The 25,658-nt window shown below is 40.1% G+C and overlaps 1 protein-coding gene across 1 annotated transcript in view; it reads right to left on the bottom strand.

Moving 5' to 3' along the window:
- The window catches only part of GALNT4 (polypeptide N-acetylgalactosaminyltransferase 4), a 220,716-nt gene that overhangs the window by 128,544 nt on the left and 66,514 nt on the right, over positions 1 to 25,658 (bottom strand). Inside the window, exon 3 of the mRNA XM_053714400.1 lies at positions 22,142 to 22,311. Within this exon, the coding sequence (XP_053570375.1) occupies positions 22,142 to 22,311 (170 nt within the window). The remainder of the gene's footprint in view (positions 1 to 22,141; positions 22,312 to 25,658) is intronic.

The following is a 25,658-nucleotide window of genomic DNA, read 5'->3' as shown; positions in this document are numbered from 1 at the left end:
AGGATTATATTGAACTGTTTTCCATCTGGGTGTGATCCATCCACGGTTTGGGACTTTGATATATATGCCTTACTAATGGTTCTATACTTCAATTGCTGAATATTATAGGCAATTATTTCAATAATATATATATATGTGTATTTATATATATTTTTATGTATATGTACTTGGCAATTAACTTATAATTGTTTATTGAAGTACGGCGGCTAATTACATATCACACACTACAGCGCCCCCTATTGGGTTTCATGACCCTAGTATAATCGTCCAATCTGGTCTGCGAAAGGTCATTCCTTTGGACAGATGAACCGGTGACAACCACCAGAGAAGAGTATCTCTGGTCTCCTGGTCCAGATTTAGCAAAGGGGACAGATCTGAGTAATCCCCGTTCCACTGACTGAGCATGCATAGTTGCAGCGGTCTGAGATGCAGGCGCGCAAATGGCACTATGTCCATTGCCGCGACCATTAAGCCGATTACCTCCATGCACTGAGCTACTGATGGGCTTGGAACGGAATGAAGGACATGGCAAGCATTGAGAATCTTTGATAACCTGGACTCCGTCAGGTAAATCTTCATCTCTACAGAATCTATAAGAGTCCCTAGAAAAGGCACCCTTGTGAGTGGTAACAGAGAACTCTTTTCCACGTTCACTTTCCACCCATGCGACCTCAGAAATGCTAAAACTATCTCTGTATGAGACTTTGCATTCTGAAAACTTGACGCTTGTATCAGAATGTCGTCTAGGTACGGAGCCACCGCTATGCCTCGTGGTCTTAGTACCACCAGAAGTGAGCCCAGAACCTTCGTAAAAATTCTCAGGGGCCGTGGCTAACCCGAAGGGAAGAGCCACAAACTGGTAATGCCTGTCTAGAAAGGCAAACCTCAGGTACCGATAATGATCTTTGTGAATCGGAATGTGAAGGTAAGCATCCTTTAAGTCCACTGTGGTCATATATTGACCCTCTTGGATCATGGGTAGGATGGTTCGAATGGTTTCCATCTTGAACGATGGTACCCTTAGGAATTTGTTTAAAATCTTTAAGTCCAAGATTGGTCTGAAGGTTCCCTCTTTTTTGGGAACCACAAATAGATTTGAGTAAAATCCTTGTCCCTGTTCCGATCGCGGAACTGAGTGGATCACTCCCATGATTAAGAGGTCTTGTACACATTGTAGAAATGCCTCTCTCTTTACTAGGTTCGTTGATAACCTCGATAGATGGAACCTCCCTTGTGGAGGAGAGGTTTTGAAATCCAGAAGGTATCCCTGAGATATAATCTTTAACGTCCAGGGATCCTGCACATCTCTTGCCCAAGCCTGGGCGAAGAGAGAAAGTCTGCCCCCCACTAAATCCGTCTCCGGATAGGGGGCCCAGTCTTCATGCTGTCTTAGGGGCGGGAGTAGGCTTTCTGGCCTGCTTGCCCTTGTTCCATGACTGGTTGCCTTTCCAACCCTGTCTGTAACGAGCAGTAGTTCCTTCCTGTTTTGGAGCGGAGGAAGTGGATGCTGCTCCTGCCTTGAAGTTACGAAAGGCACGAAAATTAGACTGTTTGGCCTTTGGTTTGGCCCTGTCCTGAGGAAGGGTGTGGCCCTTACCTCCAGTAATGTCAGCAATAATTTCCTTCAAGCCGGGCCTGAATAAGGTCTGCCCTTTGAAAGGAATGTTAAGTAGCTTAGATTTGGAAGTTACATCCGCTGACCAGGATTTAAGCCAGAGCGCCCTGCGCGCCTGTATGGCGAATCCGGAATTTTTAGCCGTAAGTTTGGTTAGATGTACTACGGCATCTGAAACAAACGCATTAGCTTGCTTAAGGGTTCTAACTTTGCTCAAAGCCTCATCCAAGGGCGCTGTGCGAATCGCCTCTTCCAGAGACTCAAACCAGAATGCCGCTGCAGCCGTGACAGGCGCAATGCATGCAAGAGGCTGCAATATAAAACCCTGTTGAACAAACATTTTCTTAAGATAACCCTCTAATTTTTTATCCATTGGATCTGAGAAAGCACAGCTATCCTCCACCGGGATAGTGGTACGCTTGGCTAAAGTAGAAACTGCTCCCTCCACCTTAGGGACCGTCTGCCATAAGTCTCGTGTGGTGGCGTCTATAGGAAACATTTTTCTAAATATCGTGGGAGGGGAAAAAGGCACACCGGGTCTATCCCACTCCTTACTAATAATTTCTGTAAGTCTTTTTGGTATAGGAAAGACGTCAGTACACACCGGTACCGAATAGTATCTATCCAACCTACACATTTTCTCTGGAATTGCCACCGTGTCGCAATCATTCAGAGCCGCTAATACCTCCCCTAGTAACACACGGAGGTTCTCAAGCTTAAATTTAAAATTTCTGAATCCGGTCTCCCCGGATCAGAACCGTCACCGACAGAATGAAGCTCACCGTCCTCATGTTCTGCAAATTGTGACGCAGTATCAGACATGGCTCTCGTGTCATCAGCGCGCTCTGTCCTTAACCCAGAGCTATCGCGCTTTCCCCTTAATTCGGGCATATTATATAATACTTCTTTCATAACATTAGCCATATCATGTAAAGTGATTTGTAATGGCCTAGATGTACTTGGCGTCTCAATCTTACGCATCTCCCGAGCGGGAGACGCAGGTACTGACACGTGAGGAGAGTTAGGCGGCATAACTTCCCCCTCGTTGTCTGGTGATAGTTTCTCTATCGGTACAGATTGACTTTTATTCAAAGCAATATCAATACAATTGGTACACATCGTTCTATTGGGCTCCACATTGGCTTTTGAACATGATGAACAAACAGTTTCCTCTGAATCAGACATGTTTAAACAGACTTAGCAATGAAACTAGCAAGCTTGGAAATCACTTTCAATAAGTTTACAAGCAATATAAAAAACGCTGCAGCGCTTCAAAAATACAGATATAATTAAACAATTCTTAACAAGAAGTGTATTATTAGCAGAGGATTGCACCCATTAGCAAAAGGATGATTAACCCCTCAATACCCAAAACGGATAAAACGGATATCAATTAAGATTTAACGCTTTTAATCACAGTCAAACACACTGTCACAGATCTGCTGTGACTGATTACCTCCCTCAAAAATGAATTTTGCAGACCAGTTAAGTAAAAACTCCAGCTCCTCTCGCGACCTCCTTCTTTGTTGAGGGTTGCAAGAGAATGACTGGATATGACATGTGAGGGGAGGAGCTATATAGCAGCTCTGCTTGGGTGATCCTCTTGCAGCTTCCTGTTGGGAAGGAGAATATATCCCATAAGTAATGGATGACCCGTGGACTGAACACACTTAACAAGAGAAAATGATTTATGACATACAGCAAGTCATCTTACATGGATCCACGTATTAACCATATAAAATCATAAACAGAAACAAAACATCAAAAAATCCTTAAACAATTTTCAATACAAATTATAAAAAACATCTAAAATAAAACCAGAGTGATATCTGATTGGTAGGTACTGTCTTATAACTCAGATGCGATTATCCCTTTTCAGTTTCCCTGGTATTTTGTGTGTATAATGTGTTGAGCGAGGTTGGGTATATTCTAACTACGATATTAACCTTAACTTGTGATGATTCCTTATGTACTAAGAGCTGGAACAAGAGGTCCGATACACTGTACCTTGTTAGAGGTTCAGTGACGGTGTTCCGCTAGCGGAATGAGATAAGAAATTGAACTGTGTGCAAACAGTGTTCCGTGCCTGTGAAAGGTATGTGCTCAATTGATGTCAAATACTCAAAGTGACGGTCCTAAATTCAAAGTACAGGTGGCACTCGTTTTACAACGGTTCAATTTACACCGTTTCAGAATAACAACCTTTTTTTCCAGTCATGTGACTACTATTGAAAAGCATTGAGAAGCAGTGCATTTATTAAAATAGCCAGTAGGTGGAGCTGTCCGCTTGTGTTGCAGTAAAGCCAAGCAAGCTGAAATTAATCAGTTTAACCAGACCTGAGCTATCGAGCAGATTTCAAAGGAACAAGATCTTCCTGTCTATAAATCAGTCCAGACTGGAATGCATAGAAAGAACTGTTTGCAGAAAAATGCAAGTGAAGTCTGTGTTGTGTGATTATTTTATTAGGTTTATAATGCTGTTTAGCAAATGTTTTTGTTCATTTAACTTAAAGGGCCACTGTAAGTAAATATTTTCTATGCCTGTTACTAACTACCTACCCCAAATACGCTTTTTATCAATAGCATTTCATTAACATATCTCTACCGTATATCAGAAATCTTGTCTGCAAAGTTAATTGTTTTCCAAACCCACTCTGTGGGTATCCTTTGCTCTGTACCAATCCGTTTACAATACCTAGGTTTCAAAATGGCGCTTTAAACACAAAGTTATTGGTTTAAGTATTTTGAACATGCAGTGCTGAAATAGTGGGCAGGATAACGTGACATAATCGGCGAATAAAAGATATAACTTTTAGAACGTTATGAAACTTCGTTTTGGAGAAAATATAGGTCAGTAGGTTTTAATTAATGTTTATTAACTTTAATATGTTAGTTGTTTAGCTTAAAAATTATAACAGAAAGTAATCCTTTAATTTAATTATATATTCTGTGTTGTGTGATTGTTTTATTAGGTTTATAATGTTGTTTAGCATTTAAAGTCTTCATTTCAAAGCTTTAAAAATAATGTATTAGGTGTTACTTATGACAATTTTGAGAGGGGCCTGGAACCGATCTCCCTCACTTCCTATTGACTTACATTATAAACTGGGTTTCAATTTACAATAGTTTCGATTTACAACCATTCCTTCTGGAACCTAACCCCAGCGTAAACTGAGGGCTACCTGTAATAGATAAAAAACAAAGTAATAGATAAAAAAACAAAATAAAAAATTAGTGATTGGTGCTAATATACAATCAAAAATAAAATAAGATATCTCAAAATAACACTTAGGAACGATGCTCCTCAGCAAAAAAACGATATATATATGTGGATATGAAATCACACACGGATAAACAGTGATATACTTCCAAATAAGTAAGTGTATATCAGTGAATGCGCAGAAACAATGAGTGCCGAATTTTCAAATTCCACTAGTAACCAGCATGATTAGTCAAAATAGCAGCAGATAGACAGGAAAAATGTAATACAAATAAATCAGTTGAAAAGAGTTTGTTTGAGTGCTCCAGACAAAATGCAGGATTTATTCCTCTTTAGATGGTTCAAACAGTCTATGTGCAGTGTTATTTGAGTCTTGAGAAAGGTCAGTGTATGACCGAAATGCGTTGACTGGTGAGTAATAATCCAATCTTTATATTTGTCTGAAAACAATTTGCACTATTATATACTTTTTTCGGCAGAAGGATTAAACACCCGGGTTACGCTGGAGCTGTTACCTGCCTATTAACGCTGAAACCTAAACCCCCGCTACAAGAAATAACACTGCACATAGACTCTTTGAACCATCTAAAGAGGAATAAATCCTGCATTTTGTCTGGAGCACTCAAACAAACTCTTTTCAACTGATTTATTTGTATTACATTTTTCCTGTCTATCTGCTGCTATTTTGACTAATCATGCTGGTTACTAGTGGAATTTGAAAATTCGGCACTCATTGTTTCTGCGCATTCACTGATATACACTTACTTATTTGGAAGTATATCCCTGTTTATCCGTGTGTGACTTCATATCCACATACATATATTGTTTTTTTTGTTGAGGAGCATCGTTCCTAAGTGTTATTTTGAGATATCTTATTTTATTTTTGATTGTATATTAGCACCAATCACTAATTTTTTATTTAGTTTTTTATCTATTACTTTGTTTTTTATCTATTACTTTGAATTTTGGACCGTCACTTTGAGTATTTAACATCAATTGAGCACATACCTTTCACAGGCACGGTACACTGTTTGCACACAGTTCAATTTCTTATCTCATTCCGCTAGCGGAACACCGTCACTGAACCTCTAACAAGGTACAGTGTATCGGACCTCTTGTTCCAGCTCTTAGTACATAAGGAATCATCACAAGTTAAGGTTAATATAATAGTTAGAATATACCCAACCTCGCTCAACACATTATACACACAAAATACCAGGGAAACTGAAAAGGGATAATCGCATCTGAGTTATAAGACAGTACCTACCAATCAGATATCACTCTGGTTTTATTTTATATGTTTTTTATAATTTGTATTGAAAATTGTTTAAGGATTTTTTAAAGTTTTGTTTCTGTTTATGATTTTATATTGTTAATACGTGGATCCATGTAAGATGACTTGCTGTATGTCATAAATCATTTTTATTGTATGTACACCAGATATTGTATGGTATCTGTATAAGAACTCGCATCACCAGCTGTTTTTAGAAGATTGTTTTAAAAACATAATTTATGCTTACCTGATAAATTCCTTTCTTCTGTAGTGTGATCAGTCCACGGGTCATCATTACTTCTGGGATATTACTCCTCCCCAACAGGAAGTGCAAGAGGATTCACCCAGCAGAGCTGCATATAGCTCCTCCCCTCTACGTCACTCCCAGTCATTCGACCAAGGACCAACGAGAAAGGAAAAGCCAAGGGTGAAGTGGTGACTGGAGTATAAATTAAAAAATATTTACCTGCCTTAAAAACAGGGCGGGCCGTGGACTGATCACACTACAGAAGAAAGGAATTTATCAGGTAAGCATAAATTATGTTTTCTTCTGTTAAGTGTGATCAGTCCACGGGTCATCATTACTTCTGGGATACCAATACCAAAGCAAAAGTACACGGATGACGGGAGGGATAGGCAGGCTCTTTATACAGAAGGAACCACTGCCTGAAGAACCTTTCTCCCAAAAATAGCCTCCGATGAAGCAAAAGTGTCAAATTTGTAAAATTTGGAAAAAGTATGAAGCGAAGACCAAGTTGCAGCCTTGCAAATCTGCTCAACAGAGGCCTCATTCTTGAAGGCCCAAGTGGAAGCCACAGCTCTAGTAGAATGAGCTGTAATTCTTTCAGGAGGCTGCTGTCCAGCAGTCTCATAAGCTAAACGAATTATGCTACGAAGCCAAAAAGAAAGAGAGGTAGCAGAAGCTTTTTGACCTCTCCTCTGCCCAGAGTAAACGACAAACAGAGAAGACGTTTGTCGAAATTCCTTAGTTGCCTGTAAGTAAAATTTTAGAGCACGGACTACATCCAGGTTGTGCAGTAGACGTTCCTTCTTCGAAGAAGGATTTGGGCACAAAGAAGGAACAACAATCTCCTGATTGATATTCCTGTTAGTCACTACCTTAGGTAAGAACCCAGGTTTAGTACGCAGAACTACCTTTTCCGAATGAAAAATCAAATAAGGAGAATCACAATGTAAGGCTGATAATTCAGAGACTCTTCGAGCCGAGGAAATAGCCATTAAAAATAGAACTTTCCAAGATAACAACTTTATATCAATGGAATGAAGGGGTTCAAACGGAACGCCCTGTAAAACATTAAGAACAAGGTTTAAACTCCATGGTGGAGCAACAGTTTTAAACACAGGCTTAATCCTGGCCAAAGCCTGACAAAAAGCCTGGACGTCAGGAACTTCTGACAGACGTTTGTGTAACAGAATGGACAGAGCTGAGATCTGTCCCTTTAATGAACTAGCAGATAAACCCTTTTCTAAACCTTCTTGTAGAAAAGACAATATCCTAGGAATCCTAACCTTACTCCAAGAGTAACCTTTGGATTCACACCAATATAGGTATTTACGCCATATCTTATGGTAAATCTTTCTGGTAACAGGCTTCCTAGCCTGTATTAAGGTATCAATAACTGACTCAGAAAACCCACGTCTTGATAAAATCAAGCGTTCAATTTCCAAGCAGTCAGCTTCAGAGAAGTTAGATTTTGATGTTTGAAGGGACCCTGTATCAGAAGGTCCTGTTTCAGAGGTAGAGACCAAGGTGGACAGGATGACATGTCTACCAGGTCTGCATACCAAGTCCTGCGTGGCCACGCAGGTGCTATTAGAATCACTGATGCTCTCTCTTGTTTGATTCTGGCAATCAATCGAGGAAGCATCGGGAAGGGTGGAAACACGTAAGCCATCCTGAAGTCCCAAGGTGCTGTCAGGGCATCTATCAGGACTGCTCCTGGATCCCTAGATCTGGACCCGTAACGAGGAAGCTTGGCGTTCTGTCGAGACGCCATGAGATCTATCTCTGGTTTGCCCCAACGTCGAAGTATTTGGGCAAAGACCTCCGGATGGAGTTCCCACTCCCCCGGATGAAAAGTCTGACGACTTAAGAAATCCGCTTCCCAGTTCTCCACTCCCGGGATGTGGATTGCTGACAGGTGGCAAGAGTGAGACTCTGCCCAGCGAATTATCTTTGATACTTCCATCATAGCTAGGGAGCTTCTTGTCCCTCCCTGATGGTTGATGTAAGCTACAGTCGTGATGTTGTCCGACTGAAACCTGATGAACCCCCGAGTTGTCAACTGGGGCCAAGCCAGGAGGGCATTGAGAACTGCTCTCAATTCATGAATGTTTATTGGCAGGAGACTCTCCTCCTGACTCCATTGTCCCTGAGCCTTCAGAGAATTCCAGACGGCACCCCAACCTAGAAGGCTGGCGTCTGTTGTTACAATTGTCCAGTCTGGTCTGCTGAATGGCATCCCCCTGGACAGATGTGGCCGAGAAAGCCACCATAGAAGAGAATTTCTGGTCTCTTGATCCAGATTCAGAGAAGGGGATAAGTCTGAGTAATCCCCATTCCACTGACTTAGCATGCACAGTTGCAATGGTCTGAGGTGTAAGCGTGCAAAGGGGACTATGTCCATTGCCGCTACCATTAAGCCGATTACCTCCATGCATTGAGCCACTGACGGGTGTTGAATGGAATGAAGGGTGCGGCAAGCACTTTGAAGTCTTGTTAGCCTGTCCTCTGTCAGGTAAATCTTCATTTCTACAGAATCTATCAGAGTCCCCAGGAAGGGAACTCTTGTGAGTGGAACGAGTGAACTTTTCTTTTCGTTCACCTTCCATCCATGTGACCTTAGAAATGCCAGTACTAACTCTGTATGAGACTTGGCAGTTTGAAAGCTTGAAGCTTGTATCAGAATGTCGTCTAGGTATGGAGCTACCGAGATTCCCCGCGGTCTTAGTACCGCCAGAAGAGCACCCAGAACCTTTGTGAAGATTCTTGGAGCTGTAGCCAATCCGAATGGAAGAGCCACAAACTGGTAATGCCTGTCTAGGAAGGCAAACCTTAGGTACCGGTAATGATCTTTGTGAATCGGTATGTGAAGGTAAGCATCTTTTAAATCTACAGTGGTCATGTACTGACCCTCTTGGATCATAGGTAAAATTGTCCGAATAGTCTCCATCTTGAACGATGGAACTCTTAGGAATTTGTTTAGGATCTTTAAGTCCAGGATTGGTCTGAAAGTTCCCTCTTTTTTGGGAACCACAAACAGATTTGAGTAAAACCCCTGTCCCTATCGTGGAACTGGATGGATTACTCCCATTAACAAGAGCTCTTGTACGCAGCGTAGAAACGCCTCTTTCTTTGTCTGGATTGTTGACAACCTTGACAGATGAAATCTCTCTCTTGGAGGAGAGTATTTGAAGTCCAGAAGGTATCCCTGAGATATTATCTCTAGCGCCCAGGGATCCTGAACATCTCTTGCCCAAGCCTGGGCGAAGAGAGAAAGTCTGCCCCCCACTAGATCCGATCCCGGATCGGGGGCCCTCAATTCATGCTGTTTTAGGGGCAGCAGCAGGTTTCCTGGTCTGCTTGCCCTTGTTCCAGGACTGGTTAGGTTTCCAGCCTTGCCTGTAGCGAGCAACAGCTCCTTCCTGTTTTGGTGTAGAGGAAGTTGATGCTGCTCCTGCTTTGAAATTACGAAAGGAACGAAAATTAGACTGTCTAGCCTTAGCTTTGGCTTTGTCCTGAGGCAGGGCATGGCCTTTACCTCCTGTAATGTCAGCGATAATCTCTTTCAACCCGGGCCCGAATAAGGTCTGCCCTTTGAAAGGTATATTAAGCAATTTAGACTTAGAAGTAACATCAGCTGACCAGGATTTTAGCCACAGCGCCCTGCGTGCCTGAATGGCGAATCCTGAATTCTTCGCCGTAAGTTTAGTAAGATGTACTACGGCCTCCGAAATGAATGAATTAGCTAGTTTAAGGACTCTAAGCCTGTCCGTAATGTCGTCCAGAGTAGCTGAACCAATGTTCTCTTCCAGAGACTCAATCCAGAATGCCGCTGCAGCCGTGATCGGCGCAATGCATGCAAGAGGTTGCAATATAAAACCTTGTTGAACAAACATTTTCTTAAGGTAACCCTCTAACTTTTTATCCATTGGATCTGAAAAAGCACAGCTATCCTCCACCGGGATAGTGGTACGCTTAGCTAAAGTAGAAACTGCTCCCTCCACCTTAGGGACCGTTTGCCATAAGTCCCTTGTGGTGGCGTCTATTGGAAACATTTTTCTAAATATCGGAGGGGGTGAGAACGGCACACCGGGTCTATCCCACTCCTTAGTAACAATTTCAGTAAGTCTCTTAGGTATAGGAAAAACCTCAGTACTCGTCGGTACCGCAAAATATTTATCCAACCTACACATTTTCTCTGGTATTGCAACTGTGTTACAATCATTCAGAGCCGCTAACACCTCCCCTAGTAATACACGGAGGTTTTCCAGTTTAAATTTAAAATTTGAAATATCTGAATCCAGTCTGTTTGGATCAGAACCGTCACCCACAGAATGAAGTTCTCCGTCCTCATGTTCTGCCACCTGTGACGCAGTGTCTGACATGGCCCTAATATTATCAGCGCACTCTGTTCTCACCCCAGAGTGATCACGCTTACCTCTTAGTTCTGGTAATTTAGCCAAAACCTCAGTCATAACAGTAGCCATATCCTGTAATGTGATTTGTAATGGCCGCCCAGATGTACTCGGCGCTACAATATCACGCACCTCCCTCTGAGCGGGAGATGCAGGTACTGACACGTGAGGCGAGTTAGTCGGCATAACTCTCCCCTCGTTGTTTGGTGAAATTTGTTCAATTTGTACAGATTGACTTTTATTTAAAGTAGCATCAATACAGTTAGTACATAAATTTCTATTGGGCTCCACTTTGGCATTGCAACAAATGACACAGGTATCATCCTCTGAATCAGACATGTTTAACACACTAGCAAATAAACTTGCAACTTGGAAATACAATTCAATTAGAATAATATTAAAAAACGTACTGTGCCTTTAAGAAGCACAGAAGATCTATGACAGTTGAAAATTAATAAATTGAAACAGTTATAGCCTCAATCCTTGTAAACAACACAACTTTAGCAAAGGTTTAATCCCATTAGCAAAGATAACAAATTCTGAAAGCAGGAAACAAATTACAGAATAAACGTTTTTTATCTCAGTCAACTATAATTCTCACAGCTCTGCTGAGAGAAATTACCTCCCTCAAAATAAGTTTTGAAGACCCCTGAGCTCTGTAGAGATGAACCGGATCATGCAGGAAATACAATGAGTTGCTGACTGAAATATCTGATGCGTAGCAAAAGCGCCAAAAAACGGCCCCTCCCCCTCACACACAGTAGTGAGAGAGAACCGAAACTGTCAGAAAAAAGATTAAGCAACTGCCAAGTGGAAAAATAGTGCCCAAACATTTATTCACTCAGTACCTCAGCAAATGAAAACGATTTTACATTCCAGCAAAAACGTTAAACATAATTTCTAGTTATTAAACAGCTTTATGTATTTCTTACAGTGTAATTCTAGTGAAGTACCATTCCCCAGAATACTGAAGTGTAAAGTATACATACATGACATTATATCGGTATGGCAGGATTTTCTCATCAATTCCATTGTCAGAAAATAAAAGCTGCTACATACCTCTATGCAGATTCATCTGCCCGCTGTCCCCTGATCTGAAGTTTACCTCTCCTCAGGTGGCCGAGAAACAGCAATATGATCTTAACTACTCCGGCTAAAATCATAGCAAAAACTCTGGTAGAATCTTCTTCAAACTCTGCCAGAGAGATAATAACACACTCCGGTGCTATTTTAAAATAACAAACTTTTGATTGAAGATATAAAACTAAGTATAATCACCATAGTCCTCTCACACATCCTATCTAGTCGTTGGGTGCAAGAGAATGACTGGGAGTGACGTAGAGGGGAGGAGCTATATGCAGCTCTGCTGGGTGAATCCTCTTGCACTTCCTGTTGGGGAGGAGTAATATCCCAGAAGTAATGATGACCCGTGGACTGATCACACTTAACAGAAGAAAGATTGTTTTTAATACAACTATTTACCTTCATTAAGCTGTAAAGTGCTTATGGTTTTATTCTGAACCCTGCCGTATAAGCTGGCGCTTTGATATATATTTTTCTTATGTCAGCTCATTGTTATGGGCCTAGGTGATGGTTTTAATGAGAGAAAAACAGCTATTTCAAATACAGATAAACTTATCTATATGAAGGAACAATTGCTTTTACTCTGCAGTAAGTATAAGAAGTCATTTGGAACACAAAAATTATAGTACAGTGTTACTTTAAAGGGACACTGTACTGTAATTGTTTCTCTCCTTTAATGTGTTCATAATGATTCCTTTTACCTGCTGGAGTGTATTAAATTGTTTAGAAATAGCTCATTTGCCTTTATTTTTCATTTGAAACAGCTACTTTTGTCTCTTAAAACCTCCACCTATACTTAAAACACAGAACATTGCTGTATTCTCAATAGGTAATAAAAAGCCATACAGTGATTAGCTACCACATTAAAAACAAAAACAAAAGAGCAGGATCCTTCAGTATTTAAAAATACCGTATAATGTGCACATTGAATCAGTCATTATTTGAATGTGATATTATTCTTTCAGGATAGGAGACATTCCTTTAGCTGTGCAAAAAAAAAAAAAAAATTATATATATATATATATATATATATATATATTTATATTATATATTATATATGCACTGGTTTCTATCACACACTGAAACATTACACTGCATCTGGGGAGCTGGCAGGGTGTGTCCTTCTGACCTTCTATATAATGATGTTTACTTAAGACACGTCACCTGAAAAACTGCCATCAAAACTGTCACAGTCAGATCATTCACCTAGATAAAGAACTTAGAACAATACAGCTAAATATTTCCTCAATGGAAATGAAGATATTTGACTTGATGCCAGTTATATTAGCATTACTACCCACACCTATGACTTTTAATAACTCCTATTTGTATGATTTTCTGAAAAGGATTGTGCTAAGCCCATCTTATGAGATTGCCCTATGGGCCCAGTAAGTTCCAAAAGGAACCTCATACTAATTATTTATTTTATAAAGGATTCCCAAATTGTCTCCTGCTGTATGTAACTAATTAGCCTATCCCCCCTGAGTTAGAATCTAAAGCAGGATCTCTGAATTATGTGGCACTTTCTGTATAAGTGATTCTCTCAACTGAATTAGTTTAGCGGGAGGGGGGGACAAAAAGCAAAAGAACACAAGTTTCATCTTCGATAACCCTGGATTTAAACTTAATTGAAACTTGTAGAAGATATTTTAAACCGTGTCTACATTTCAATGCAGCAAAAAAGATTCCTGCAGAACTGAAAGTACACAGTGACTTAGAAAAGTCTGTCAATAAAGACCATACAAAAACAGAAAACCATAGGTAGTTTTATTCAAGAATAACAGAGTCTACATTCCAGATAAATATATACACACACACACACTTATTATATATATATATATATATATATATATATATATATATATATATATACATACACACACACACATACATACTGTACATACATATATATATATATACATATACACACACACACACACAAACACACACACAGTGTCCCATACCGACTACTAGCTTCTAGTTCCTAGTGTTTTAAAGGGACAATTAACCCAAATTTATTCTTCTGTGATTCAGATAAAGCATGCAATTTTAAGCAACTTTCTAATTTACTCCTATTATAAAAAAAAAATTATATATAATATTTTCTTCGTTCTCTTGCTATCTTTATTTGAAAAAGAAGGCATCTAAGCTAAGGAGTCAGACAATTTTTGATTCAGTATCCTGGACAGCACTTGTTTATTGGTGGGTGAATTTATCCACCAATCAGCAACAACAACCCAGGTTGTTCACCAAAAATGGGCCAGCATCTAAACTTTCAAATAAAGATACCAAGAGATTGAAGAAAATTTGATAATAGGAGTAAATTAGAAAGTTGCATGCTCTATCTGAATCACAAAAGGAAAAAAAGAAAAAACAGTGTCCCTTTAAGTTTAGGACTATAATCACATTTTTTTCATTGTTACATCGAATCTGATAAATTTATATACCTAACATCTGTACATATGTATTTTCTGTGTACTACCATATTTGTACAAATAGGTTTTATTTATGTCCTTTATTATTATTATTATTACTAATATTACTCTCATGATTTTGTTATTTTTTATTATGTTATGTACATTTGTTTTTTTAATTGTTGATTTTTGCTTTTATTTTCTTGTGATGTAATATATTATATTGTATACTATGTAATGTTTTGATTAAGAAACATTGATGCATCTCACTCCTTACTCTTTCCTCCATATACACACCCTTATGTTTTTTTGCAGTTTAGCAATTTGAGGGTTAATGGAGGCATAGAGGGTGTGATCTTATCCATATTTGATTGGCTAACTGAGCATTTATAATGCAATGCAACACCTAGAATCAATCATCTCTGATGAAGCGCAGGTACGCCAGCGCAAAACATGTCAGGTGTTCCTGTCTGTGATATCTCCTGACTGTGGTTGAAATAAATGGAACTTTCTAGGCATTTGCTTTGTCTGGCAGCTTATTATTTCTCTTTTATTATTGTATTATTTACGGCTTGAGTGAGCTGACTTGTCTGCTTCCACCAGCAGCCGTTGTGCAGCCTTATAACTTAAAAAGCCTGGTGTGCCATTTATCTCACCTCCAGACCTGCCACAGACAGCTATACTGAGAATACACCCACAGCCGTGTTTTGGACCCAATCCTGGATCCACCCACATGACGCAGGCTCTTTGAGGTTCCGTGACGGAAGCGGCGGCTGGTGCAGAGGACGGCGGGCTACCTACCTGGTAACCTCAGCACTGGATGGGACTTTTCCTTCATCTACACTGCTGTAGCTGTAGTGAGTGGTTGCACAATATTGTGCATTGAGTGACTGTGAGGGCATATACAAAATGTATGCTTACCCGATACATTTCTTTCTTTCTTGACACGGTGAGTCCACGGATCATCATCGATTACTGTTGGGAATATCACTCCTGGCCAGCAGGAAGAGGCAAAGTGCACCACAGTAAAGCTGTTAAGTATCACTTCCCTTCCCACAAGCCCCAGTCATTTGACCAAGGAAAAGGAGAGAAAGGAAACGAGACAAGGTGCATAGGTGCCTGAGGTTTATATAACCAAACATTTTCTGAAAAACAGGGCGGCCCGTGGACTCACCATGTCAAGAAATAAATAAGTATCAGGTAAGCATAAATTTAGTTTTCTTTCTAATGACACGGTGAGTCTTCGGATCATCATCCCTACAAGACAGGTAACCTAAACAGAAGGCACCACTGCTTGAAGAACATTTCTCCCAAAAGAAGCCTCAGCCGAAGCAAAAATATCAAATTTATAACATTTTTAAAAAGTATGTAGGGAAGACCAAGTTGCAGCCTTGCAAATCTGTTCCACCGAAGCTTCATTTTTGAAGGCCCAGGAAGAAGAAACAGCCCTCGTGGAATGAGCCGTGATTCTCTCAGGAGGTTGCTGACCAGCAGTCTCATATGCTAAACGTATAATACCTTTCAGCCAAAGAGAAAGAGAATAAGCCATAGCTTTCTGACCCTTGCGTTTCCCAGAGAAACTCACAAACAAAGCAAAAGACTGGCGAAAGTCCATAGTCGTCTGCAAGTAGAATTTCAGCGCACGCACAACATCTAGGTTGTGTAGCAAACACTCCTTAGGAGAAGAAGGATTAGGAGACAGAGAAGGAACAATCTCTTTATTAATATTCCTGTTTGAAACAACCTTAGGAAGGAACTCAAACTTAGTACGGAGAACCACCTTATCAGAATGAAAGATAAGATAAGGAGAATCACATTGCAGCGCTGAGAGTTCCGAGACTCTCCGAGCAGAAGAGATAGCAACAAGAAACAAAACCTTCCAGGATAACTTCTTAATATCTAAAGAAAGCATAGGCTCAAACGGAGCCTGCTGTAAAACTTTAAGAACAAGGTTAAGACTCCATGGAGGAGTAACAGGTTTAAACACTGGCCTGATTCTGACCAAGGCCTGACAAAAAGATTGCACATCTGGCACATCCGCCAGACGCTTGTGCAACAAAATAGACAAAGCAGAAATCTGACATTTCAGAGTACTTGCTGACAGACCCTTCTCCAGACCCTCCTGGAGAAGAGACAAAATCCTAGGAATCCTTACTCTACTCCAAGAATAGCCTTTGGATTTACACCAATACAGATATTTACGCCATATCTTATGGTAAATCTGCCTAGTAACAGGCTTACGAACCTGTATCAACCGACTCTGAGAACCCATGCTTAGATAAAATTAAGCATTCAATCTCCAAGCAGTCAGCTTCAGCAAAACGAGATTTGGATGAAGGAAGGAACCCTGAAGTAGAAGGTCATTCCTCAGAGGTAGTCTCCAAGGTGGAAGAGATGACATTTCCACTAGGTCTGCATACCAGATTCTGCAAGGCCACGTCGGTGCAATGAGAATCACCAACGCCCTCTCCTGCTTGATCCGAGCAATGACCCATGGAAGGAGAGCGAACAGGGGAAACAGGTATGCTAGACTGAAATTCCAAGGGGCCGCTAGAGCATCTATCAGGATGGCCTGGGGATCCCTTGACCTTGAACCATACCTTAGAAGCTTGGCTTTCTGCCGAGATGCCATGAGATCCAGTTCCAGCCACCCCATTTGAGGGTCAGGCTGGAAAACACCTCCGGATGGAGTTCCCACTTCCCGAGATGAAAAGTCTGTCGGCTCAGAAAATCCGCTTCCCAATTGTCTACTCCTGGAATGTGGATCGCAGATAGACAACAGTTGTGGGTCTCCTCCCACTGAATAATTCGGGCCACCTCTGTCATGGCCAAGGAACTCTGAGTTCCTCCCTGGTGGTTGATGTATGCCAACAACGTTATGTTGTCTGACTGGAACCTGATAACTGAGACCAGGTCAGTAGAGCATTGAAGATCAATCTCAGTTCTAAGATGTTTATGGGAAGAACTGACTCCTCCCGAGTCCATAGACCTTGAGCTTTCAACTAGCCCCAGACTGCTCCCCATCCCAGCAGGCTGGCATCCATAGTCACAATCACCCAAGTAGGTCTGCAGAAGCAGGTTACCCAGGTTACCTGGGAGAGGTGTTACTGAGACAACCACCACAGAAGAGAATCTCTCGTCGCCTGATCCAGATCTATTCGCAGAGATAGATCTGCATAGTCCCCGTTCCATTGTCTTAGCATGCATTACTGCAGAGCTCTGAGATGGAATCGAGCGAACGGTATGATGTCCATGGAAGCCACCATCAGACCAATAACCTCGATGCATTGAGCCTCTGACGGCCGAGGAGAGGACTGAAGGGCAAGACAAGAGTCGAAAATCTCTGTCAGAAAAACTTTCATAGGGAATCTATTATGGCCCCCAAGAACACTACCCTATTGGCTGAAGAACTCTTAATACAGCCGAAAACCGCCTCTGACGATAGCGTCAGAGTTCTGGAAGTTACAGGAAGTGAGTCCAGAAGTGCGCGAAAATGACTGTTGCCTCTGAAGGGAGCCGCCTCTCCTGTAGTCAGACGCAGTCCCGGCGGCCATTAGGGGGAAAAAAAACACATTTGTCGATAAGCAAAAAGTTTACAAAACTTGATAGACAAACAGAATACCCCCATAGTCCTAGACCGGGAGTAAATCCATAGGCAAATACACATATTGAGGCACCAATAAATAATAAAGACTCTCCCCATCATCCACGTGCCTGCTGACTGCCACTAATTAACCCTCAAAGGGGTCAATGATAACAATGTCCCCTAACAGAATTTAAGCTGCAGAAGTGCCAGATTTTCCCTCCAAATAAAGAAAAATACACTTGGCACCTACCTGAATGTCAATATATCTGGCAGCAGGACAACTCACCCAGTTTGAGAGGGTTCCATCACTCACATGGACCTGTGGAAAAAAAGAAAGACTGAGTAAGCTTACTCAGGCTTTCTAATTAGGGTAGCAAAACTGTTGAGAAAGCGCAGAGGGGATTGTACCCCACAAGTTCCAAATTGCTTAAAAGCCACCACTGCCCTACTGAAGAGACGGACGTGGGATACGGCTAGACCAAGGGAAAGATCAGAGCAAACCTACTCTGCTTTAAAATAATAAAATCTTGATTGAAGCAAGTTCACATCAGACACCGAAACTTCACCCCCTCTTTGCACCGCAGGCAAAGAGAATGACTGGGGTTTGTGGGAAGGGAAGTGATACTTAACAGCTTTGCTGTGGTGCTCTTTGCCTCCTCCTGCTGGCCAGGAGTGATATTCCCAACAGTAATTGATGATGATCTGTGGAATATATATATATATATATATATATATATATATATATATATATATATATATATATATATATATATATATATATATATATATATATATATATATATATATATATATATATCTCAGGCCGGACCGGCTACACATCCTATGACCCTGCAACATGCACAGCCCTAGGTGCAAACCAGCACTCTCAGGAAGCTGCACCGTCACCAGAGTCACAGGCAGTTAACCCCAGACCTGCCTGGGTGCAAGGCCCAAAAAGGGAAATTTAAAAAAAAAATAAATTATATTAATGTATTTTTTTGTAATTTTCCCTTTTTGGGCCTTGCACCCAGGCCTGTTTGGTGTTGACTGCCTGTGGCTCTGGTGACAGTGCAGCTTCCTGAGAGTGCTGTTTTGCACCCAGGGCTGTGCATGTTACAGGGTCATAGGATGTGTACCCGGTCCGGCCTGAGAGTGCTGACCCCACCAGTCAGGGGCGTATTAAGGCATAGGCCAACAAGGCCGGTGCCTAGGGCAGCAGATTTTTAAGGGGCAGCAGAATTTTGAGTCCCTAGGGCCACTCTACTGAACTCAGGGCCGGGTGGCTAAATCAACCAATTACTAATGACTTAAATTGCTGGCCCGGCTATTGCTATCCTATGGGATTGTATGTGGGTGCGCATGACGTGGTGACAGTGGAGGCGGAGCTCACTTGCGCAGCCTGGCCTGGACTGAGAGGGAATGCAGTATTCTTCCTGGCTCCACCGCATGATTGAGACTTACACAGACTACACAGTGCAGTGTGCACTACAACGTGACCACTGTGAAACAGCATATGCCTTTCTCCCTTCAATACATCTTCATTAGGCATTAAAATACTTAAACGGATTAGTCACTAAATACTTGTACATTTACTGTTTGTCTATCTGTCATACATGCAAAGAATAAGTATTTATTGCTGAATCTATACAACTATGTGACTTAAAACACAACTGAAAATATGTTGTATGCATTTAATACATTCAGAAAGCAATACAAGTATATACTTTATTATGATTGTATCATGTGACTTTATCCCCTAGGATACAATTCCTAAACCTATCATAACTACTGTTGTATTTTTTAAGTACTTTTAAAGGCCAGTTTGTATATTCATTACACATTTATCCAAGCAGATATTTTGCTTAAATAACTGTCAATCACCAAAGAAAATGTTTAAGGTTAAACAACTACCTACTGACAAACTATCATACGCATACAGTGAAGGATATTTTTTTCTGATACAAACACTTTAATCATTTGACTTGCAAAATAATGTCTTAAAAAAAAAAATATATATATATATATATATATATATATATATATATATATATATATATATATATATATATATATATATATATGTGTGTGTGTGTGTGTGTGACCAGAGTGAATGCAAGCCCTGGTGAACATCTACTTAAAAAGACATTATCTTTTTAATTTTTTACGCCCTGCCCCAAAAATATTATGTCTAAAAAAAGGCCTTAAACCTGGGGTGGGGGGGCAGCAGAATTTTGAGTGCCTAGGGCAGCACAAAACCTAAATACGCCCCTGCCACCAGTGTTTTGTATATGTTTGGGGAGATTACATAAGCCTGTGCACCCTCCTTTTTTTCCCACAGTTGTTTGATTGTGAGCCTGCATTGTGTGGCTGTTTAGGGACCCAGGTTTTTTGGAAGAGACCTTGACGAGGTACCTGGGCTTTTCCCATTTGGCCAGATGTGCTAACTCTTCCATTGCTGCTTTTTAACTTAGTTGAGAGCTTGTGAGTGAGTGCTTGACTTTTTCTGTGTGTTATATACAGGTATATCCTATAATATAAAAGGCCAAGTGTGTTTGTCCGAAGCTGTCATGCGCAGTAGAGACGTGGGCGCGCGTGCAAGAGAGACAGATCAAAAAAGAGGGTAAAGAGCAAGAGAGAGAGAGCGAGAGCGAGAGAAAAAGAGAAAAAGAGAGAGAGCAAAAGAGAGGGGGGAGAGCAAAAGAGAGGGAGGGAGGGAGAGAGCAAAAGAGGGTGGGAGGGAGAGAGCAAAAGAGGGTTGGAGAAAGAGAGCAAAAGAGGGTTGGAGAAAGAGAGCAAAAGAGGGTTGGAGAAAGAGAGCAAAAGAGGGTTGGAGAAAGAGAGCAAAAGAGGGTTGGAGAAAGAGAGCAAAAGAGGGTTGGAGAAAGAGAGCAAAAGAGGGTTGGAGAAAGAGAGCAAAAGAGGGTTGGAGAAAGAGAGCGCAAAAGAGGGTTGGAGAAAGAGAGCGCAAAAGAGGGTTGGAGAAAGAGAGCGCAAAAGAGGGTTGGAGAAAGAGAGCGCAAAAGAGGGTTGGAGAAAGAGAGCGCAAAAGAGGGTTGGAGAAAGAGAGCGCAAAAGAGGGTTGGAGAAAGAGAGCGCAAAAGAGGGTTGGAGAAAGAGAGCGCAAAAGAGGGTTGGAGTGAGAGAGAGCGCAAAAGAGGGTTGGAGTGAGAGAGAGCGCAAAAGAGGTGGAGTGAGAGAGAGCGCAAAAGAGGTGGAGTGAGAGAGAGCGCAAAAGAGGTGGAGTGAGAGAGAGCGCAAAAGAGGTGGAGTGAGAGAGAGCGCAAAAGAGGTGGAGTGAGAGAGAGCGCAAAAGAGGTGGAGTGAGAGAGAGCGCAAAAGAGGTGGAGTGAGAGAGAGCGCAAAAGAGGTGGAGTGAGAGAGAGCGCAAAAGAGGTGGAGTGAGAGAGAGCGCAAAAGAGGTGGAGTGAGAGAGAGCGCAAAAGAGGTGGAGTGAGAGAGAGCGCAAAAGAGGTGGAGTGAGAGAGAGCGCAAAAGAGGTGGAGTGAGAGAGAGCGCAAAAGAGGTGGAGTGAGAGAGAGCGCAAAAGAGGTGGAGTGAGAGAGAGCGCAAAAGAGGTGGAGTGAGAGAGAGCGCAAAAGAGGTGGAGTGAGAGAGAGCGCAAAAGAGGTGGAGTGAGAGAGAGCGCAAAAGAGGTGGAGTGAGAGAGAGCGCAAAAGAGGTGGAGTGAGAGAGAGCGCAAAAGAGGTGGAGTGAGAGAGAGCGCAAAAGAGGTGGAGTGAGTGAGAGCGCAAAAGAGGTGGATTGAGAGAGAGCGCAGAAGAGGTGGAGTGAGAGAGAGTGCAAAAGAGGTGGAGTGAGAGAGAGCGCAAAAGAGAGGGGGGAGTGAGAGAAAGCAAAAAAGAGAGGGGAAGAGAGAGAAAGCAAAAAAGAGAGGGGGAGAGAGAGAAAGCAAAAGAGAGGGGGAGAGAGAGAAAGCAAAAGAGAGGGGGAGAGAGAAAGCAAAAGAGAGGGGGAGAGAGAAAGCAAAAGAGAGGTGGGGAGAGAGAGCAAGGGGTGGGACTAGTATATAATAAAGATGAAAGTAGTTTAGAAAGACCTTATCCAGCACAAACCCATATACTGCATCACAGAATTACAATATATGCAGTATACAAATTCACCAACCTGCTAAAGATAATGATCAAATAATTCATCAATACTTGAATCTAAAGATATTAAGTCTACAATGCAAAATGTAACGCAATACACAGGTAGAAAACTCTTCGTCCAAACTAAGTAAGTTATACATCTATACAGAATACTACCACAAGTTTTTCAACTTAAAAAATACCTTTATCACTGAAGTCATCCACCAATATAATTTCTTTCAGAAGCACCGAAGGAGACATTTCTAAAACGCTATGTATCGTTCGGAGCAGTGTTGACATAGCCTCATTGTAAAAAGCAATAATGACAGATGTTGTAGGAAGTTTCCTGTAGCTGAAAGTCTTTGATTTACACCTGAAAAAAAGCATAAATCACACGGAACTAAAATACATTGTCATTTTAAATATATGACTGTAATACTTAATATATTATGGTAGCACACAGTAAACAAACTGTTGCAATTACTACATTACAACACTGTATTTATTATTTAATAGCTAGTTATTAGCACAAATTACGACTTGTTTTATACAAGAGGAAGACAGGATTACTTGCTTTACAAGTATTGTTTTAGCTAAACACATATACTTAAAGGGACATGAAACTCAAAACATTTATATCATGATTCAGATAGAGCATACAATTTTAATCAACTTTCCAATTTACTTTTATTATCTAATTTGCTTCCTTCTCTTGGGGGATAGCTGAAGGCCAATAACAGGAGGCAAAAATGTGCAGCAACCGATCAGCAGCTTCTGAGCCTACCTAGGTATACTTTCAACAAAGGATACAAAGAAAACTAAACAAATTAGATAGTTGAAATAAATGTGAAAGTCATTTATATTTGCATGGTCTATCTAAATCATGAAAGAAAATAAATGGGTTTCATGTCCATTTAATTAAATAAATTAAGGGAATCTTCAAAGAATAATAAGAAATTATTTTTTATGTTTGCGTCTATGTCAAATATATAAAGTTAAAAGGAGTGTGAAAATATCAAATACACAAACTGCTGATCAAATAAATATTGATTTAATAGGTTTAAAAACAATAAATATACTGTAACAGATATATACAGTGGTAGTTGCTTTTCTGTAGGCATCAAATAAAACACCTTCATGTGTTCCTATATCTACAACTGGTCAGAAAAGCTGCTTCCAGCTCAGAAAACCAACAAATACAAATGTTTATATTGAATTTAAAGTAAGGCACGCGAGGCTCTAGTATTCAATTTGACTAGAATCTTGGAACAAATAACTTCTAATTGTAGGCATATAGACATGTACAGAGTGTGAATGTACCTACATACAATATTTAAGATGCTCAATAGGGGGGTAAACATATGGAGGTGCAGGTTTGATAGTGATAAAATGATTACAGTATATGACTTTTCCACTGTAATAACCCTTTAAGCTAAAAGGACACTCAAGTCCAAAATAAAACTTACATGATTCAGAGCATGCAATTGTAAACAACTTTGCACATTTGCACAAAATAAACATGTATGCATTTGTGATTGGCTGATGGCTGTCACATGATACAGGAGTGGAAATAGACTTAATTTAAAAATGTATTAGAATAAAATCTACTACTCATTTGAAGTTCAGACTAAGTACTATTGCATTGTATTGTTATCATGCATTTGTGGATTACGTAAATCTACTGTATTTTTCTGGTCCCTTAGCTTGGGTTACCTGTGTATCTTGTCACTTGTACATAATATTCCTTTCAATATACAGCATGAACAAAGATCCCTAAAAGTTAGTATTTTAGAACAATGTAGTGATATAGACACTATAGATCCTGTCACCCAGATAGCTATATGCTTTCGACAGTGTGGCATGTCATTTTCCTTATATAATGGTATTCATTATAAACCCTTATTTTTTTCTGCACCTGCATTCTTGGTTGCTATACTGAACACAGTGCATGGGGCAGGGAGAGCATGTTTTGTGTAGCATATGGGTAGGGATGGGCAAATATGCCATTTGCTTGGTAGACCAAATAGTCCTGTGAACATTCGAATGTTGATAAGAACAACAATCCATTAAAAGTTGGTAATTAAATGGTTTTTCCGGGTTTTCGAATGTTACTTTCATTTTTTATCATAATTAGATTCAAAATTTCAAATGTAGATATTCAATCTAATTATGATTAAAAAACTAAAGTAACATTCAATTTAAAAGGGACAGGAAACGCCACATTTTTCTTTCATTATTTGGATAGAACATACCATTTAAAAACAACTTTCCAATTGACTTTGATTATCAAATTTGCTTCATTCTCTTATCTTTTGCTGAAGGAACATTGGCAGCTAGCTGAACACATGTAGTTAGCCAATCACAAGAGACAAATCATGTATGCAGACACCAATCAGCAGCTAGCTCCCACTAGTGTAAAATATGTGCGTAGTCTTTTTTTAACAAGAAATACCTTTAGAACAAAGCACATTTGAAAATAGAAGTAAATTTAAAAGTGTCTTAAAATTACATGCTCTGTCTGAATCATCCAAATTTAATTTGGACTTTCCTATCGCTTTAACAAATATTAATCAGAAGTTCAATAGCTCATGTGATAAGGAATTTAGTAAATTGACACATGATAGATACAAATGTATTGATTTGGTTTCTATTGCTTCATTTGAATATTACATTTAAAAAGCGCATTATAAATACTATCTCAAATACATTGATTTAAATAAAAAAACTTAAATAAAATATTTCATAATTCAAATCGAATTAAAAAAAATTGAATCGAATATTAAATTTAAAGATAGCATTAGATATACCATTACAGTAAACTAAATGTTAGATTGTTGTAAAAACAATTTAAATTCAAAACAAAACAAACAAATTGCAAAACAGAAAATGTTCTAGATATTTGAACTACAAATCTGGACCCCAAAAGTGTTATTTATAATCAACAAAATCACATTAATCTTCATTTTAGACTAATTTTGTCAATTTTTCCTGTTATTTCACTTTGAACATGGTTGTTTTTTAAATTTCAGGGTTTCTATAAAATAAATGGGAGCTGCCATGTTTAAACTTAAGTTTTCCCCCTTATCCATCTCTTCTGTTGAGGACAATAAGGGACCAAAATTAAAAAAAAAATACTTTAACAATCCTATGTTTCACACAACCTTGATTGCAATTATCTACTATTAGCATGGTTCTACGCACTTTTATTGCCTGTTTTATATATGTCCCTATTATCCTCAGCAAGAGCGACAGATAAGCGGATAATTTAAGTTTAAACATGGCTTCATCCATTACTTTATAGAAACTGATGTACTTTACAGAAACTAAACCTTTACACTTATATCTTTAATATTTAACAACTTAAGGACAAATGCCATATTTTAGCTGTTTAAAGGGCTTCAGAGAAGTATTTCATGCTATTTCAGTATGCCGTGCCTTGGAGGAAACCACAGGCAAGCAATTGTAGGGAGAGAATCTCCTAGTGATCACATACCCATCACTGCTGAGAAGGAGAAGGACCAAAAAAAAACAGATAGTAGTCGAATGCCCTTTTTAAGACCAGGAAACCAATGATAGATCAAGTAATACCAGCCTATAAGAGAAATAACCATCCTCCAAGGGCTCTGTCAAAGAAACAGATGCCATCGGTTTCACTGAGACTACAAGGAGGTTCCCAGCCAACCCTAACTTCTAGCTGTTTTCAACACATAAGTTCAAATC

This window comes from Bombina bombina, chromosome 5 (assembly GCF_027579735.1).
Source record: "Bombina bombina isolate aBomBom1 chromosome 5, aBomBom1.pri, whole genome shotgun sequence".
Lineage (NCBI taxonomy): Eukaryota > Metazoa > Chordata > Amphibia > Anura > Bombinatoridae > Bombina > Bombina bombina.
This window is presented reverse-complemented; position numbering and strand designations above follow the sequence as displayed.